Genomic DNA, 19,380 nt, shown 5'->3' with positions numbered 1-19,380 from the left:
CAAAATGGCGCCAAGCCGCAAGCAGCCGACGCCGGCAGCCAACCAAAAGTGGTCATTTGGGTCACGGGCTTTCGGAGCCCAATAGCAGCGCGCGTTTCACGCAAATTCGTCCCTTTGTTTTCTGCTTCGGGTGTTCGCTCGCAAACGCCGACCGTGGCATGAGAATAGCCTGAATCGCGATCTTATTAACGAGACCAAAATCGCGCCGATCAAAACTCGGCGCGATTTGACCTCAATTTAAAGGGGCAAACGTTCAGATTCCCAACTTTGAAGCGCTGTAACGTGCGAAATAGGCGGTATTTTTCAACCTAACTTTGCAGATAGTTGAGGAAACGTCTCGGGGCCCGGGAAAATTAAGAAATAAAAAACTCGATTTTTAGACCGATTTTCGGCTGCAAAGAGCGGTGTCCCCCCTTAATTGATACTAGTAAAGTGTCATTGGCGTAAAGGAATATGATGGATTCTTTCACGTGGTCACATATATCATTCACATATAAGTTGAACAAGAAAGGAGATAAAATAGACCCTTGAGGGACACCGCACAACAGACTTGCCGCGTCACTGCAGATAGGCCCAAACCAAAATATGCTGGCCCGTCGTCAAAACCATTGCTATGAGCCTGGATGCAAGACTGGCTATGTGCATACTAAAGGGGGCCCAAAAATAGCCCTGTTCGGCGTTCCCAAAGATGACGCTCTAAGGAAGCAGTGGGAGATCAACCTCCATCATTCGGACAAGCAACTGGATGACAGCTGTGCTGTTTACGAGCTTCATTTCGAATCTCGTTTCGTTCTACGGGACTATGTTCATATTGTGAACGGGGAAGAAGTCTGCATCCCTCATGGGAAGCCAGCATTATCCTCCGATGCCGTACCGACGCTATTGCCGAATCTGCCGGCCTGTCTTTCAAAAACGATACCGAAAGAAAGACGACAAAGAAAAAGGAAACCCATTGGTGTTGAAACTCATGGGCCCTTGAAAACAAAATTTTAAAGTCTGCCTGATATACCCGTAACAACAGAAGAGTAGAAATCGGCCCCAGACGAACAGATTCGGAAAGTATTCTTAATATTTTGGAAATGGTTGCGAAATAGACTGCATAAAGAAGTTGGTTGCCCCGTTCACGCAGAAGGCCGATCTGAAGAAGTAATAAGGTTTTATGCAGTCGCTTCTATGTGAAAGGGGTTAATTCAAAAAAGGCAGAAAAACGGGAACGGGCGAAACACCTCAAACTAAGCCGTTGATAACGCTGCTGTAAAGTGCTGGAGTAAATGAAGGAAATAAGCGGCAGAATGCGTGAACATAAATATATGCAGCGGTGACAAATCTGTTCATATGTTTCATAAAGCAGTGACTTATATGTCTCTCCAAATAAGTGTGCAGTAGCTGTTAATGCTGTTTGAAAACCTTGTGGTGCGCCTCCTGTTCTGCGAAAAACGCGAATTGTAAATAATGCATCTTCCCTTTTACTTTGTCAGAATTACATGCATTCATTCTACCTGTCATCTCCATGCCCCTCTTGTTTTTGTGTGCTGCAGCTTGGGTGCTTGTGAATGAATAGTTGTTGCGGCTGACACTTCTTTACTCCTCGTTTGTCCCCGGCATAAATCCCATGCTATTACTATTAACGTTAAGCATTAATGGAAAGAGATGTATTACCCCCTGATATGCAGAGCATTATAATTTCTTACCAGGGAAACAATGCAGGCACGAGTGATATACACTATGTGAACGTCCCAACAAGCCAAGTGCATTGATTAACGTTGTTTGAACATATGCACAGCGCAAATGTAAAGTTCAAGTCAAAGTCCGCTTAGCCATGCCATTTCAGCAAAACCCACGCAAGTGTCGTGGTAATATTTCAATTTGTTGGCGTGGTTACTGCGACGCCGGCCGAGCGCGGCGCTGGCTTGTACCCGCCCGTGGAGCACGCGCGCTTCAAGGCACCTACCATGGAGATGCGCGCAGCGCGCCCGCGCGCCGCCGCTCCCCGTCGACACCGGTTGGGACACCTCGAGCGGTGCCTGTGAGCACACTACCCAATATTCTAGTTCACTGTAGCCCAGTCAAACCGGTTTCTCCCAGGGTCGTGAAAAGGTCTATACTCGGGGACAACTTTCTGTGGCAATGTGGTGGAAGCTACGGAGTCAAAATGCACCAGCTCACTCCGCACAAGAATATAGTACCTCCAGAAATTTCGCAGGAGATGCTCTGGAATGTTATACCATTGCGGAACTATTCACCTTATTATTTACAATGGGAGTTTAATATGAAGCGTTCATGTCAATGGCTGTGCGACCTGTCGACAATCTCGTAAAGCTCAAGCAGCGTACGCGGGGTCAGGTGGAATGCGTCTGCCGCTTTTCTCTGTCCATTTCTGCGCACATCCGTAACGCGCGTCTGTTTTTGACAGACGCGCATTCGTAACGCGCTCGTATCTCGTGTCTGTTTTTGACAGTGTGTGTCGTGTGCGGTGTTGATTAGTCGCGACTTTATCTTCATAAGCCATCAGTGACGTAAAGGAACATGTTGCTGCTTAGTGGGAGCCGAGGAAACTGTTAAAGCTGAACACTAATTTGCTCCAGGTACTCGAAACTACAGGGCGTAGTAACACAGTTAGGAAAGCCCCGACCCCGTAGCTTTGGCTCCATTGCCACAGAAAGTTGTCCCCGAGTATAGGGGTCCTCGACGCGAGGCACCTTATATCCACCCGAATTTTGAACAATCAAAACCGCCGTTTTTTTATAAATGGGCCTATAGGAAATTTCGCAACTGGTAGTATCAAGGAGCTCTGCTGATGCTAGCATTAGTGCACTTTAATTTGCAGTAAACTAGCGACGTTTTTACTCGCTATTAACACTAATGATAGCCTTTCACCATTGCAAACTGCAGAGTACGATTAATAAATAGCTTTTTGTTGAAATTATTCGTCTATGCTCATTATCATCAGCAGCTACATTTTCTAGCCCCTTAACTTGTTCGGTAATTTGACCTGAAATAATCAGGGAAAACCTGGACAGTTAAGGGGGGACGCGGGTCTTAAAATCGCGAAAAATGGTCAAAAATGGCAATTTTCAAAAATTGCTGTTTTGAAGTCTTTAATGTCCCGACTATGCCTCTACAAAATATTATAGCTCAATTCCTACTCAAAGTATTTAAAAAACGGCAATTTAGAAACGTCGGTGAGCCGAAATTGAACGCCAAACGCGAAAATTTGCACCATTTTCAAGCTGCCGTAGCTCCGCGCGGCGCGAACCGATAGGCGCCATCTTGGTCTCGTTTGAAAGCTCATTTCCCGCTCTCTCTCCTGGCGTCTCTCAACACGCTGTAGGTTTTCGCACAGCGGAGCTTTCGCCATCCGTCCGCAAGGGGTGAATCGTCGCGAGACAGCCGCTGATTGGGTAAAGCGCACGCTCTCCGAGGCGCAGCCCTCTGATTGGCCCTGACGCATGCCCCATCTCCCGCGACCGCGTTGCTGACTCTTCGTCGTCTGCTTTTGCCCGCTGGCACGTGATTTTTTGCGCTCCTCTTTGTTTCCTAGCATTTCTCGTTCTGCATTTTTTCTCATCGTTCCTGTAAATATTTTGACTATTAACTCGCTCTTCTTAGCTTTAAAGTTATTGTTTTCGTGTGTATTTGCCTGCCTGGTGTCTGTTCCGCGTGTCTCGATGGCGCGGGACGCGCGCTTGAAAACAAGCACGCGAAAAGCAGTCGGCAAAAGGAGACGCGCGTGGAATAAGAAGAGTGCCACATCGAGAACTACAGCTTCGGTGTTGCCGCAAGCTGCAGGGCCGTCGGCGGATGCGGCTGGATTGAACTCGTCGACCACAGTTTTTCCGATGGACGCGGCTGGACCGACATCGTCGATGTCAGCTTCGTTGGTGGACGCCGCGGCTGGACCGTGCCGATCGGCGTCAACTTCGGTGTTACCGCAAGTGTCTGCGGTTCCAGTGGATGCGCCTGGACTTAGCCCGTCGAAAATATCGACTTTTGATGCTCTGCGAGTCGCTTCAAATTCTGTGTCGTCAGAAGCGGCCCAGCCGGCTGAGCTAAGCCTAACGACGACTTCGGCGTTTCCGCACGTCGCTTCAGCCCCGACGGACGCGGCTAAACCGAGCTCGCGTGTTCAACGTTTGGACACAGTGTTTTTTACGGAGGCGGAGTGCGCGGGACGCGAAAAATGTGCAGATAACGCCAAGACGTCATTGGCGAAGAAGTCCGCGACTTCCCGCAAGTTCGAGCTGATGAACGTCAGCACAGTAAGTGTAGACGACGATCGCGGCACTGAGTATATAATTGTTGATATGAGCATACTGAAGAAGCTGTTTGCATCCACAAGCTGCAGCAAGTGTGGGATGGCCAGTGTTCAATTCGCGAAATGCAGCGGAAGAGAGTATGGCTTAGCTGTGAAGTTAGTGTTCACATGTTCGAATTGCGATTTCGCCGAGCGGCACTTTTCGTCGCCACGAGTGCCCGGGAAATCTAGCATCACACCCTTTGAAGTAAATCTGCGGGCGATGAAAGGCATACAAAGTATAGGGAAGGGAATGACTGCTCTAGTGGATTTTTGTGCAACAATGAACCTCTCCCACCGAGGACTTCACCACAAAACTTTCAGGGGGCACATGAACACCATGGTGAAAGCTTGCCAGGCAGTTGCTACTGCTACAGAAGCAGCAAGTGTCAAAGTGGTGAAGGACTTATACAAAGACTTCCTGAATCCAACAGGAAATGTAGACGTGATATTTGATGGCACATGGAAAACGCGTGGCCACAATTCAAATATTGCAGTTGGCTGCATTATAGAACTGTACACTGGCCTTGTACTGGACCATGTTGTGCTTTCGAGGTACTGTCGTGGGTGCCAAGGGGCACCTGATCCCAGTGATGATGGTTACGGTGACTGGGCTGTGAACCACAAGTGTATGAAGAACATTGACTGCAATGCCGGACGAATGGAAACCAAAGCAGCTATGATTTTATTCAATAGGTCCTTGGAAAAAAATGGGTTGTGGTACTCAACCATACTTTCGGATGGTGATAGCCGCACATTTCATGCATTGACCCAGGAAGGCGTGTATGGATATATATCCATCGAAAAGAAGGACTGCCTCAACCATGTCCACAAGCGGATGGGGACGGCTCTTCGCAACTTGGTTGAGAAAAAGAAGGCACAAGGGCAATCTCTTGGTGGAAAGGGCAACCTTACCCAAGAAAAGATAAAAAAGATCACCAATTACTATGGGTATGCCTTGCGGAGCCATAGCCACGACGTCGCAGGCATGAAAAAGGCAGTGCAAGCTACGCTGTTGCACCTGACCTCGGCAGATGAAGCCCCAGATCACAGTTGCTGTCCTCAAGGAGTTGATTCATGGTGTGCCTTCAATCGTGCTTTGGCAAACCAGGTGGAGCCTCCACCACACAAAAACCTTCTGCCAGGGCATGTTCGCACTGCGCTTGAGCCAGTTTTTGCCAGGCTGGGCGACGAGGCCCTTTTGAAGTGCTGCAAAGATGGCATGACACAGAATGCTATCGAGTGCCTGCACTCTGTTATCTGGAGCCAATGCTCTAAAAACACGCATGACTCTTTGCTGGCTGTTCAAAGGGCTGTTGCAGAAGCAGTTTCTCGCTTCAATCAAGGGATGGCAGCAACCAGCAGAGCTGTTGCAGAGTAGCTTGGTTATAGCCCTGGCAGGTGCCTCATTCGTAGGAGCCTTGAAAAAGATAAACAGAGGCTGTGCAGGTCCGATAAGGGTCAAACCGATAGTGAAAAGGTGAAGAAGAAGATGGCCAAGAGGCACAGGCCTGACAAAACCCAAGACTACTGCCCAGGACTTTGTGAATGGTTTAAGATTCAGAGACTGTAGCAAGTGACTTTCTGAGCATCTTTTTTTTGTCAAGTGCCAATGCCATACATAGATTTTCACAGCCATTACATGAACAGATTTATGTAAATTTGGTCTCATTTTGTTCACCAATAACTAGGCTGCATGCTAAAGCATTAAATCTTTCCATGTGATTGGAAAACAAAAGTGGCACAGTGAGTAAAACTTTGAATGCAGTTTTCTCAGCTTTGTTTATTTGGTAAAAAGCCTTGTCTTACGGAACTTTTCATAATGTTTGCATGCACGGATTTTATTGAACTTGGTATCATTTTTTTCAGTAAAATCTCAGCTACATCCTAAAGCTTTCCGTTTTCGATAAAGTCTGATAGACTAGCAATTAGATCAGATGTAAATTACTCCCACATTGTTTTTTTTCTCCCAACTTTGTTATTCATGCATTACCTATATAATGACCTTAAAAACTTCCTTAGCTTTAGGATGTGCAGTAGGCTCTTGGAAATGACAGCATATTTTTAAAACCAGTTTTTTTTTAATTAAGAAATTGCCGTAATGGCCCGTAAGAAAAGACACTATGTGTGGTACATTATCTTGCCATATTTTCATGTCTAAATGAGGTATTTCAAATCTAAATACATATTTGGAATCACCATTCAAAGATATATCACCATGGCAATTTTCAGCAAGATAGGTTAAGAAATAAAAAAAATGTTTTTAAGACCCTCATCCCCCCTTTAGGGATTTTGAAAATTGTGGTTTGCTAAACACCCTGAAAAGGCCCTTTTCAGCAATTGCTTTTCAGCACCTTTTTTTATGCTCATTTGATGGACCTTTCTTCTGATTCCTTGAAGGCTGAATTAACGAGTTTATTGTATTCAGCAGTGACATGGCAGCTTCACCCAGTTTCATGCAGGTCCTTCCTATGCTGAAAACCAATTTACAGAACTCTGTATAAAATTTATGCTGGATTTTGCAGTAAAGTATACACTACTGTTCAATTCTAGTTTAAATTTATTTGCAAATACAGTCGAACCTGGATATATCGAATTTCGGTTATATCGAACTCTCAGAATATCCCCTTGAAAATCTTGTGTAAAAGTATAGGAAAGCCGCGTCATATATCGAACTCCGCACCACGCACTGGAAAGTGTGCCTTTCCCAAAGACGATCGCATTACCCTCGGTCGTTTGCCGCGTGACGTTTTCAAGCCGCGTGCGGAAGGAATGAGAGGGGACAGTTCGCCTACGGCAGCGCCGCATCCATTCCCCAAAGGCGCACATCTGCGGTTATCGTTTCCCGTGCGCCAGCACGTGACGTTTACAAGCCATGTGCGTGAATGAACCAGAGAGAACCGGTGGGAACGAGAGGGGAAAAGCGCGACAGAGCGAAGCGCAAGGGTGTGCCCATTCTTCTGCCGAGCTCTCTCTCCTTTCTCTTTCCCGGCCTTCGTTCGCAGTAGCACGCGCTACGCATGCTCCAAGCCAGCTCAGCCCGTTTTCAGACAGAACGTCGAACGCTTTCCCCAGCGTGTGTTGCGAACCCTCTGCGCGCAGCGGCTGACGTGGCTATGGCGCCTGCGGAAGTTAACAAGTGGCAGATTTTTTTTTTCCCCGAGAGTCTTCTATTTTTATCGTTGTGCTGTACGCGCGGCGTAGCGTAAGATACGGCGTTACAAAGCGTTTTTTTTTTCTTTTCTTTTTTTTTTTTTGCGGGAGCTGTTTATTCTTGCATGTATGAATTAACGAAAGCAAGCGGTCAGCTGCGATCATGACACCAGCTTTTAGCATTTTTCGCTTCAAACAGCATTTGCAGCTACTGTATCACGCTTTCCAATATTTTGTGGCAGTGGACTACGCTCGCCGCAAGCGCGGCGTGATAAATCGAACCAGGTTTGTGCAATCAAGCCATCACGGGCAGTCTGCCAAGTTCGCTCCCGCAGCATCTTGGCACGCTGCCAAGAAATGAGCTGTGGATTAGACGACCGAAACGGAGTGTGACATGCAAGTGAAAACGCTGGCGATTTCTACCGCGGCGACACAGAAACCTTGTTTCGAGCTGCCGCGTTGGCTCGGTGGCTTGAACGGCAGAGGGACGCAGTTCCAACAAGTAGAAATTTTTTGCTCTGTCGCTGCGGCTCGTCGCTAAGATTGCTTAATCGCTTGCATGTGAGCGAGCTGGCCTTAACGCTTTTTTTTTTTTTTTTCAAAATTCTCGAGTGCAAAAGTGAAGAGTGGGTTCATTATGCGAGTGAGTTAATTACGCGACAAATGCAGTATCGTTTTTTCGCATCGTAAGTGCTGTCCCAAGCCAATTTCTGCATATCGAATTATCGATATATCGTACTACTTCGCGATCCCCTTCGAGTTCGATATATCCGGGTTCGACTGCGAATTCTGATATACAGTTGATGACCAATTTTTCGGGCGTGAAAATGTCTGAAAAATCGGGCAATCAAAAAAGCTCAATTTATTGCCTATCATTGACTTTGAGGCCGACAAAAGTCATGAATGCAGGCTTTTCTGCACCACGCTCTGCTTCCGTGCTATCAGGTCCGTCTGAATTTCGGCGAGAGTCGTGTCGCCGTAACCGCTTGCGTCGACTGCGCTGCTGCAGATGAGTCGTCGTCGCTCTCGGACTCCGCAAGCGCTTGGCGAATAATTTCTGCATTTGTGAGCCCAGCACACAGTTCTAACTCGTGGTTCGTATCTGTGAGCTCTGAAAACGAGGTGGTCGATGGAATTTCGACACCTGCATTACGAAGGTCGTCAATGAGCTGCTCACTGCTTAACAGTTGCTTGACGACGCTGTCCTCATCCAAGGCAGCCGACTCGTCATTCAGCACAAATCCCACGTGGCAAAAGCAGTTGCGCAGCGTTGTGGTTGCTCCACGCATCGGTGAGCATACCAAGTGCTCCAAGCAGATCAACAGAGTAGGTTTTTCCTCTGTCGAGGCACACCACCATCACCACCAACCACTGGATCGCAACACTGACTTCATTGAGTGCCTTCTCGCTGCCGCTTTGCATGCAAAAAAAAAGTAATAATAAAAAAATAACCTTCCATATAAAATTCGGAAACAGCTTCTTGAAGAACTGAAGCAGATTCAATTAACTACTTCCATCGATAGCCCTCTATCAATGGTTTCACGATTTGAATTTTCCCACTTTCGAAGCGCTCCTTGACAAGTGGCGTCCTCCAATGGGAAATAGAGGAACACTTTTTTTTTTTTCAGTTTCGCTTTTGATTTAATTTTTCCTCCTGGCCGAGCCCGTCCGGATGGTCTCCGGAGTGAGGTGATCGGAGCTCATTGTTTACAACATGGCGTCGACGTCGTGCGCTCCTGCTGCGTGGCGGCGGGCATTTCAGTGTAAATTGACACATCGGAGAGCTCGTCAGGCGGGTGTTTTAGTGTAAATTGACGCATCGGAGAGCCCTTCAGGCGGGTGTTTTAGTGTAAATTGACGCATTGGAGAGCTCGTTATTGAATGCGAACAGCAGCAGTGATGACTCGGAAGACGAATTCAGCTCTTCAGACTTTAGCACTGGCCACGAAACTACGTCAAACCGACCCGGAACATCGACAGCCATGCCACGATAAGTGTCGCCCGCTATCGATGGTTGAATTTTCCCGCTTTCGAAGCACTTCTTAGCAAGTGGCGTCATTTAGTGGGAAATAGAAGAACCCTTCTTTCAGTCTTGCTTTTGGTTAATTTTTTTACACCATGCGCGCCCGTCTAGATGGTCTCCGGAGTCAGGGGATCGGCGCTCTTGTTTACATCATGGCGTCGACGTCGCGCGTTTCTGCTGCGCAGAAATTGACGTTTCCGCAGAAGTTGACTCATTGGGAAGCTCGTTTTTGGATGCGAACAGCAGCAGTGATGACTCGGAAGACGAATTCAGCTCTTCAGACTATAGGACTGACAGCGAAACTACGTCGAACCGACCCGGAGCGTCCACATCCATGCCCCGATAAGTGTCGCCCACTATCGATGGTGTAATTTTTTTCGCTTTTGAAGCGCTTCTTGACTGGCAAGTGGCGTCATTCAGTGGGAAACAGATCTCTCGGTTATTATTTTGTTTTTTGTTTTTTTTTTCTGCCGTGCCGTGCCCGTCCAGATGGTCTCCGGAGTCAGGTGACCGATGCTCCTTATTTACATCATGACGTCAACTTCGTGCACCCTCCTGCTGCTCGGAAACAATGCGGTACCGCGAAGTTGACGCATCAAAGAGCTCGTTTTTAGATGTGATAAGCAGCAGTGATGACTCGGAAGACGATATGAGCTCTCCAGACTATGGGACTAACAGTGAAACTATGTATAACCGACCCAGAACGTCGACAGACATGCCTCGATAAGTTTCGCGTTCGCCCCCCAAAATTTCCGCTTTTTCTGCACGCTGATCGAAAGAAATCACGGTTTTGAAGGTTACAACTTTTATTTGCAAGGCTACAGCTTTGGGTAGTATTAATAGCCGCCGGCAGCGCAGGGAGTCATGTTTTCTTCTAGACGACAGCCAGGGTGACCTCGACGTAATAGACCTCGGCTACTGTTTTCTGTCCTAACTCAGCGAATACTGTACATAGAAAGCTAGAATTTGCTGTATTGTTGCATTGGTCTCTGTTGTAAAAACTTATATTTTGAAATCTTTTTGTTTTATTTGTATCAAGAAACTTTGACGCATTTGTGTGTTTGTTTTTTTACCACAGTTTTTTGCTGGTAGCTTTTTTCTTTATTTATTCAATAAATATCCTGATTTTCAGTAATACCATTGGGAAGAGAAATTCCTCCTCTACAATTTGATACTGAACACTCCTGTATTAAGCAAGGTTTGTTAACGAAAAACAAATATTAATGGCACCACCCTTTTTCCCGTGGACAGAATGTGAGCCACAGTAGCAACAGAACGTAGTTCTTGCATCAGCACGACCACAGCTAGGCCTACTCGCTATGCTCTGCAACGCACGTGAAACGCACGGCCAACATAAAGAGAAACAGGCAGTCAAAACGATCAAGCTGAAAGAAAAAAAGCACTCCGGCAGCGAGCAGTGACGTTGCAGAAGCGGAAGCTGCGAGGCAAAGTATGTAGCCTAGATCCAGAGTCAGTTCGGCACGCAAGGCTGGCACCGGTTTCAAAGCTAGCAAAGGAAAAAAGTAAACAAACAAGATAGTGGCGACACCGCTCAAAATGTGTGGCAGTTGGCCCGGCTGACGCTCGGAATGTCCAAAAAAATCAAATAGCCTTCCCTAAAGTGTCCGAAATTTTGAGCTGCATAATACATTGACTTTATAAGGTATGTCATTGGTCCGGGAAAAGTCCGAATAATCATGTTCGAAAATTGGGGTGTCCAAGAAATCAGTCGTCGACTGTAAAGAAGGCAAATGTTTGCCATTTTGTAATTTCCTTTTTTTTTTCTACTTGAAGGCATTTTTTTTCCTCCCATATCCATATTCGATTTGTATATATTTCCAACTATATATTCCAACTGTATTTTTCACAATCACTTTCCACTGGTAATGTTCACAGCTATTGCTTCAACATTTGTGGGGCACAACTCGTCTTGGTTGTCGCAAAATACGTTGAGAAAAACTCAGAGGCACACCAATAAATGCAGCCGTGTAGATGGCATCCTCGAGGCGCTGCAGATGAAGTTATGTGATGTTAGGAAGATAGTGAGAGACCGGAAAGCGTGGCGTGATATGGTCCATAGGGTCACGAAGAGTCGAACACGACTGAACTGAACTGAGCTTGTTTACATCTGAAGTCTTCGGTTTGACTGAAAAAAAAAAAAAAAAAAAAAAAGCATTCCTTTTTGATGACTTTTAGCTCATCTTCTGGGAAATATTTCTATATTGTGAACTACAGCACTTTGTTAGCTATTTTAATAAAAGTGGTACAAGAGTGTAAAAAGAAAAAGAAAAAAATTTACTGTGTTCGGAGCTATTTGAATCGGGGGTGGAAGCGCTACTCTATTTTGCTCCAGGCAGCTTTCCCTGCTCCAAGATAGTGTTGCTCCAAAACTGCTCCAAACGGCTGCCGTGTTGTTTTCTATCAAATTTAGCTGAACACTGAAGGGATCGCTGCGCATCGGTGGCAGGGGTGTAACACATCTTGTGCCGGGCTTAATACAAATAAAATTTTTGAAGCCTATGGGGAGCATGGAGCATAAATATGTGGTCGGAAGTAAACTTAATATGGGCTTTAAGCGATTGGAGGGAATTGCGAAAAAATGTTGTGCATGTGACATAGCACCTCCTTCCAGCCTATTGAATCGCCAGAGGAGAGACGCGAAAACTACTGCAAAATGATGCTTTTGATGTGAATACAAGCTGGTACCTATTGAGCTAGTTTTTCAATGACACGATGTCAGACAAAAGCATACATGTACAGTTAAATCACGATGTAATGAATCATGCGGGACCGCAAGAAATTGTTTTTTTTTGAAATACTGTTGTACAGTAGAACCTCGGTGATACGAATCTCATAGGGCCGCAAAAAAATTTGTATCATCCAAACATTTGTATCATCAAAACAAAAGAAAAGTATGCGGAATTATGGGAAGGACATTTGCGCGTCTGTTTACATCAGTTTTATTACCTTAGTGCGGTCACAGCTTGCCACTCGCGGTGCATGCAGCGCGTCAGGCGTTCACGACGTCTGCGACGTGCGTACTGCGAGCCTCCGCTGACTTTTCGTGGCGCGTACAGCACAACAGGAGATGGCGACATGCCGGCCGTGCGGCGCTGCACATTACTCACGATGCGTACAGCGCAACTAGCGGTCACGAAGTCTACGATGTGCAGCCTGTGCGCGCCCGCTGCTTGCGTCGCCGACTACTACTCACGGCCGCGCACCTCTACAAACTTTTCGCAACGTGGATAATGATCGTGATGCCAGCGATGTGTTGTCCGCACCACTTCTCGCGGTTTGTACAGCATAACAGGAGATGGAGACATGCAGGCCGCATGGCGCCGCAAACTGCTTGCGGATCACGATCGCAGAGCCAGCGACATGCGATCCATGCGTGCCCGCTGCCGCCAGCTGCTGCGGTTGCGATGTCTGCAGCTTATGGGCCACGTGCCGCTGAAAGCCTTTATCGGCGTGAGCCCGACACAGTTGCAACGTCTGCGAGGTGCGAGCCACGCATCACCGCAAACTGCCCGTGATGCATACATACAGCACTGCTGGCGATCGCGGAGTCAACGATGTGCGGGCAGTGTGTAGTGCCCAAGGTTGTGGTCGCAGTTCACGCGTTCGTATCGTCCATAGTGGCGCGGGAGAGTGTTCGGACCATTCGAAATTTTGCACATTGTACTTAATGCACTCTGGCGGGGGAATTTCTCGAATTCGTATCATCTCGATATTCATATCAACCTGATTCGTATCACCGAAATTTTACTGTAGGAATGAAAAATCTCGTTATAAGCCAGTGGTGAAACCTAGGTATAAAAATGACGTACCTTGGCAGTAGGCACATGTGTAGACAAGTGAAATCTCAAATTAAATTCGCACTAAACTTCAAAGCTGATTTATTTGAAGAAATCTGTTATTTTCTTCTCCCACATGCAGCGCACATGACCACACACATTACACCACTACAGCACATTCACCTTCCACTTTACGCGACACCTCATCGGGTACGCAACTGCACCGAGCGATAAAAGTACAGGCTTTGTCCATGCGCAAAAAAAAAAAAAAAGAGAGAGAGAGAGAGAAAAAACATGGCAGTTCGATATATCTTCAGTGTTCCCTGAAGTTTGAAAATCTTTTCTGTCTTTCAAAATGATCGTAGCTGTCGATGGGGCAATGCTAGCGGTCTGCAGACGTTGATTCGCTTTTTCCCTGCGTCGGTTTCTCATATTCTTGGCACCTTCTCTGGCTGCAGCCATTGTAGATCTTGCACAAACTTTGCAGTAAGATAATCCGCGACAAAAAAATACCTTCCCGCACGCATGAAAGGCACGGTACGATTGATGAATAGAGAAAGGGCAAGCGGCTAGGCCTGCTGGCTACTGCATATAAAACAACAGCTTTGTGGTGGCGCTAGGTACTATGTTGATTATAATAGCTACAGCCCATGCAACATACACACGGAAATGTTGGTTTCTGTTTCACTCGAGAGTTGCGAGCTGCGGCGCTGTTAATTTTAGCCATATTCGTAATACTGATGTTCCTAGATATAGAAGAAAAAATAAAATTTATTATTCTGAAATATACACTATATTTAAATTTGTATTTTTTTTCGATATTTAAAAAGTTCGTTAATGTGTTCAATTGGTTAATGTGGTGTTCGTAGTAACGATATTTGAAGGTGCCAATCACTAGAGAAGCGAAGTAAAATAGCTTAAGGATGAAAATACTGCCCTTGAGACCAGTCTGTCGTTCCTGAAAGCACTACTGGCCAGCGCTTTGGAATTTATCAACAGAGGCGTAAGATCAAAAAGGATATAAAAGCGGTAGACTACACGTTTGAATCAATCAGGCAAAACCTTTAGGCCAAAATTATGTTCAGCTACGAAGAGCACAACCAAGTATTCTGTTTTGTGCTAGTTTATTTCTAATTGTTCTTCAGGTCAGCATTTGTTATTTTAAACACCTTTACCTGTTTTGCCCATTTGTCTTGCTTTGTTCGTATGCATGGTTAAAAAAGCCATTAGTGTTGTATCAAAAGGAATGAAAAAATAGGCGATTTTGTGTGTCAGGAATAAAACTGATATCTAACTCGGTTTCCAGATTTCTCCAAATTCGTTGCTCTAAAGAGGCATTATTACTGCTCTCTGAGCTGCTCCAAAATGCTCCAGCCTGCTTCCAGCCCTATTGGATGAAAGTGATACAAATGTGAAAAAAAAAAAAAAAAAAAATATTAATGAAAATCTGCTAGAAATGGTTCTGTAGACCTTTGGGCAGTCATGTATCTACTGCTAAATCATATACTATTGCTGCAGAATATTTACCCTTGTTGCTTCAAAAGTCTCTCCCCTCCTGAAAAATGGGTGCGAAGTATTTTTTTAAAGCGTTATTTGTTATATGATGTCAATTAAATCTGTTTCTTTTTCGCTTTTTTTTTTTTTTTCGTATCTAGAAACGAAAGCTTCTGCAACTGGTCAATGGCTACTTGGTGGACTCCAACATGTTTGTCCGAAGCCTGGTTCTCTCCCAGGAGCACCTGTCTAGGTCAGATGACTATGAAGCCAGAGGTAAACTTCTCACTTCTTGAACATTGCAGTTTTTTGGTTGGCAGGTTGGATTTATGAATGCAGTTTGTGGCAAGAGAACACAATGGCAAAGTGACAAGTTTGTAGTATGTTGCAGCCAGACATTGCAAGAGGTTCGAAACCTAAGTCCCATCGAAGAGGTTATAGAAATGTTATGTTTGCTGAGATAAGCATCTGCTCTTCTTGACACACCTCTGAAGGGTCTTGCTAGCATTACATCTCGTCTCATCATGCAACTAAAATTGGGCTGCCTTGCCTAGCTTGCTGTGGCTGGGAGCTGTGTGTTGCGCCTCAACAGTGAGTACCTCGGGTTAAAGCTTTCTTTTTTTTCTCTCTTTCTCTAGCCTTTGTGGTGGGTCTTGCCTATTATGTATTATGAACTGACATTAGCAAAATGAGTGGTTTTATATTTTATTTAGGTCCCATCATGGAACTCGCCGTACACACTCACACTCACGCCCGTATTCACAAACGCGCCTCGACTCGACGCTCCACCTCCACTCCTTGGAGCGGAGAATACAGCCGCTACTCCACTCCAGGGCAGATTAGTATTCATGAACGCCCCTCGGCGTTTCCTCCGGCAAGTTCTCCTCGAGAATACCTCCTCCACTCGGAGCAGCGCAAGTGGCATATTGGGACGAGATTAAGATCAACTTTTGGCCCGAAAACTGCGTGCTGAACTATGTAACATGCTCAGTTTTTCATGTCAAGTCTTCTAAACAACTTTCGCAAGAGACTTCGACGTTAGCAGCATAGTGTAACTTGTTTTGTGAGCTGGATGAAAAGGACCGCTGTGAAAAATGGCCAAAAATGTTTTTGCATCTGGCAACAGTCGCTGCTGGTGAAATTGGCCAATTAGTTCAAAAGATAGAAAATTGTTCACAATTTGCAGAAACAATGAAAAAGTAACCACACTAAAAAAAATTCATATTGACACTTTGCTAGGTACTAGAAAGCATAATGTATGCGATGTTAGGAGCACTTTTTGATAAAACAAATATTAGTGATGTTATAGCATTTCAAAGTCCACCATTCAAATGTGGGTGCCCTACTGTCTGATCTAGAGCAAAATTTAAAAATTTTTAAAACGTAAATTGCAAAATCTGCTTCTAACATTGTGTGCTTTGCACAAGAAATAAAGAATCGGTGTTTTGAGAAAACGAGAAAAAAGAGATTGGCTTTCTTTTAATCAAAAATGCCGAGAAAATATTGCAATATTTTGCAATGCAAGTGACTAGAAAGCACCAGGGATGTAGTCAGACTATGGCCACCCAAATGGCATTTTTTGAAAGCGTGCTGCATGTCCGCAGTGGTCTTGCACTTGTTTGCAGATGCCACTGCTCGGTGGTGGTCTTTCTCTCCCATGTGCTTCATGCTTGGTGTCCCAGGGTTGAGGTGCAGCTCTTTCAATATTGCTGCAGAGGAGTTTTGGCAACCAGCATTAAATCTCATAACAGCCTCAGCCACAGCAGCTTGCACCGTGATCAGTGAGGCATGCTGTTCTTTTCGTGCCAGTGACCATATCAGGGAATGGAGACATTCATTGGTGTTTTGAGTGCTGCCCCATTGGCACCGCTCAAGAAGCCTCTCATCAGACAGGCGCTCATAAATGGGCAACAAGGTGTCACATATGTGCTGAGGCAGGTTGTAGCGGTGCTTAGGGCGCCAGCTTCTTCACATACCTTTGCCAAATTTTGTTGTGGAGGCCACGTTGCAAAATGTTCATGGTCACAAAAACGTCATTGAGTGCCGTTTGTCGGTTCCTGGTGGCTTGTATCGCGCGCAGCAAGGACGTTCACAACGAACGGGTTGCACTTCTCTTTTCCGTTCACACAGGGCGAGCTCCACGCCGACGCAACATCAGCGCAGCACACGTACTCGATAATCTTTATGGCGAGGCCATATTCATTAGAGTTAGTTGTTGGGCTAGTTGGTATTCTAGATTTAAGGACATTGTTTTCAGCGCAAAGGCACGCGGCCAAAGGAAAGAAGGAAGACTATAGGGACGAACACAGCGCCATATACACGTTCACCTTTCCCTACCGTGACGCTACCGCCGCACACCTTGCACTTCACAAACGACATCAACGCGTTCATTGAGTCCAAACTGACGACAACGAAGCCCGTCTCGATGTCTGATGGCGCGGCCGCAACATCGTCAGCGCGAGTGAAAAAATCCATCTTTCGCTTGGTGGCTGGTGTTGAAGAAAGAACTTGTAGCTTTTCTTGGGATTCCATTTCTCTCTGCAACAACTCCGTACGCTGCAATATTTTGGTGTCGCGCCGAATGTGGCTGCTGTCCGGCATGCATTCACTCGTCGGCTATCCGGTTAGGCCTAAGTCCACTTCGGTACTGTCCGCGGCTTCGGCATCACTTGCTGTTGGCGGCGGACTATTCTCGACGGCGGCCGAAGGAACTGAGGGCTTCTTGAAGTTGAAGGCCGATCGTTTTTTCTTTTTGCCAAACTTGTGACTCGTGGCAAACTTCGGCGTTGCTTCCGACATCGTGCCGCACTCGTCACAACCCTACGACTGAACAAGGAGAGACGCGTCGCCTGCGGAGAAGCAGACGACGGGAACTTTGCGTGGCCAATCACAGCGCGCTTGGCCAATCACATGTGCTAGCTCGACGAATAGAACCGCGCGTTTGGACTTTTTTTATGCTCGGATTTCAACGTCACCAGTAAGCCGGCGGAGGCGCTTGTGGCGGAAAATGGGAAAAGAAAAGCCGCTCTTTCCAACGAGACCAATCCAAAATGTTGTTTTTTCGCGGATTTCAGCTGACAATGATGCTATAAATATGTTCTGTGGCCCAAATACTGCACCACGAGATATAAAACCTGGCGAATTAAAGGAATAATAGCTACAGATTCTGAAAATGTCACTTTCAAAAATCGATTTTTTTCGCAGTTTTTTTCGTCTCAAAGAGCCGTGTGGTCTTAAAACATTTTTTGATTATTAGAGATATCACAAACAAATTTGGTGTGTGTATATGTATTTGTTCCTGCTGTTTTCAAAAATATAATTTGTTTTACTATATCTCAATTAGTTCTCGTACTGTGGAAACATAACTGATGCCTAATTAGGTCATTTCTTATGGGTAATTAAGACACTTTCCCTCAATAGTATTTGGCTCTGATTAAAATGTAGCTGTAGCCAAAGACCTGCCACGTGGAGCTATGCTATTTATACAGTCAAACCCGGATATATCGAACTCGTAGGGGATTGCGAAATAGTTCGATATATCGATAATTCGATATACAGAAATCGGCTTGTGACGGCACTTACGATGCGAAAGAACGATACCGTATTTGTCGCGTAATCAACCCACTCGCATAATGAACCCACCCTCCACTTTTGCACCCGAGAATTAAAAAAAAACGCGTTAAGGCCAGCTCGCTCACATGCAAGCAACTGAGCGATCTCAGCGACGAGCGGCAGCGACAGAGCGAAAATTTTCAAACTTGTTGGAACTGCGTCCCTCTCGCTGCTCGAGCCACCGCGGCAGCTCAAAACAAGGTTTCTGTGTCGCCGCGGCGGCAGAAATTGCCAGCATTTTCGCTTGCATGTCGATGGCGCGTCAGTCCGTTTCGGTCGTCTCATCCACAGCTCATTGGCAGCGTGCCAAGATGCTGCGCAGCGATAACATCAGGGCACGTTTATCTTTTGATAGCTCCTGCGGTGGTGGGGAGCGAACTTGGCAGAGTGCCCGTGATGGCTTGATTGCACAACCCTGGGTCGATGTATCACGCCGCGCTTGGGGCGGGCGTCATGATCGCAGCAGCTGACCGTGTGCATTCGCTGATTCATACATGCAAGGACAAATGATAAAATAAAAATAAACATCCCCGCAAAAAAAAAAAAAAAAAAAAAAAAAAAACCTGCGGCTTTTTAACGTCCTCAGCCGTCATATCTTACCCTACGCCACGCGTACAGCACTATGATAAAGGATGACTCGCAGAAAAAAAAAAGAAAACTAGAGAGAGCTGCCGCTTCTAACATCCGCAGGCGCCATAGCCACGTCAGCCGTCGCGCCGCCGCACGCAGATGGTTCGCAGCACACGCTGGAGAAAGCGTCCGACGTCTGTCTGAAAACGGGCTGAGCTGGCTTGGCGCATGCGTTATGCGTGCTGAAGGAGAGAGATATCTCGGCAAAAGAATGGGTACACCCACGCACATGGCTTGCAAACGTCATGTGTTGGCGCGCGGGAAACGAACTGCAGATGCGCGCGCCTTTGGGGAATGGGCGCGGCGCTGCCCAGACCAGCCATTGCCGAACTGTCCCCTCTCATTCCTTCCGCGCGTGGCTTGAAAACGTCTCGCGG

General features: G+C 46.2%; 1 protein-coding gene across 1 annotated transcript in view; it reads left to right on the top strand.

Annotated features, from left to right (window-relative positions):
* Window positions 1-19,380, top strand: part of LOC146202797 (short transient receptor potential channel 4-associated protein-like) — a 177,216-nt gene that overhangs the window by 115,965 nt on the left and 41,871 nt on the right. The window contains exon 20 of the mRNA XM_084588342.1: window positions 14,923-15,037. Within this exon, the coding sequence (XP_084444468.1) occupies window positions 14,923-15,037 (115 nt within the window). The remainder of the gene's footprint in view (window positions 1-14,922; window positions 15,038-19,380) is intronic.

Source organism: Amblyomma maculatum, chromosome 1, assembly GCF_055883805.1.
Source record: "Amblyomma maculatum isolate TAMU_Amacu chromosome 1, ASM5588380v1, whole genome shotgun sequence".
In the NCBI taxonomy this organism is placed as follows: Eukaryota; Metazoa; Arthropoda; class Arachnida; order Ixodida; family Ixodidae; genus Amblyomma; species Amblyomma maculatum.
The sequence above is the reverse complement of the archived record's forward strand: the minus strand, read 5'-3'. Positions and strand labels throughout refer to the sequence as shown.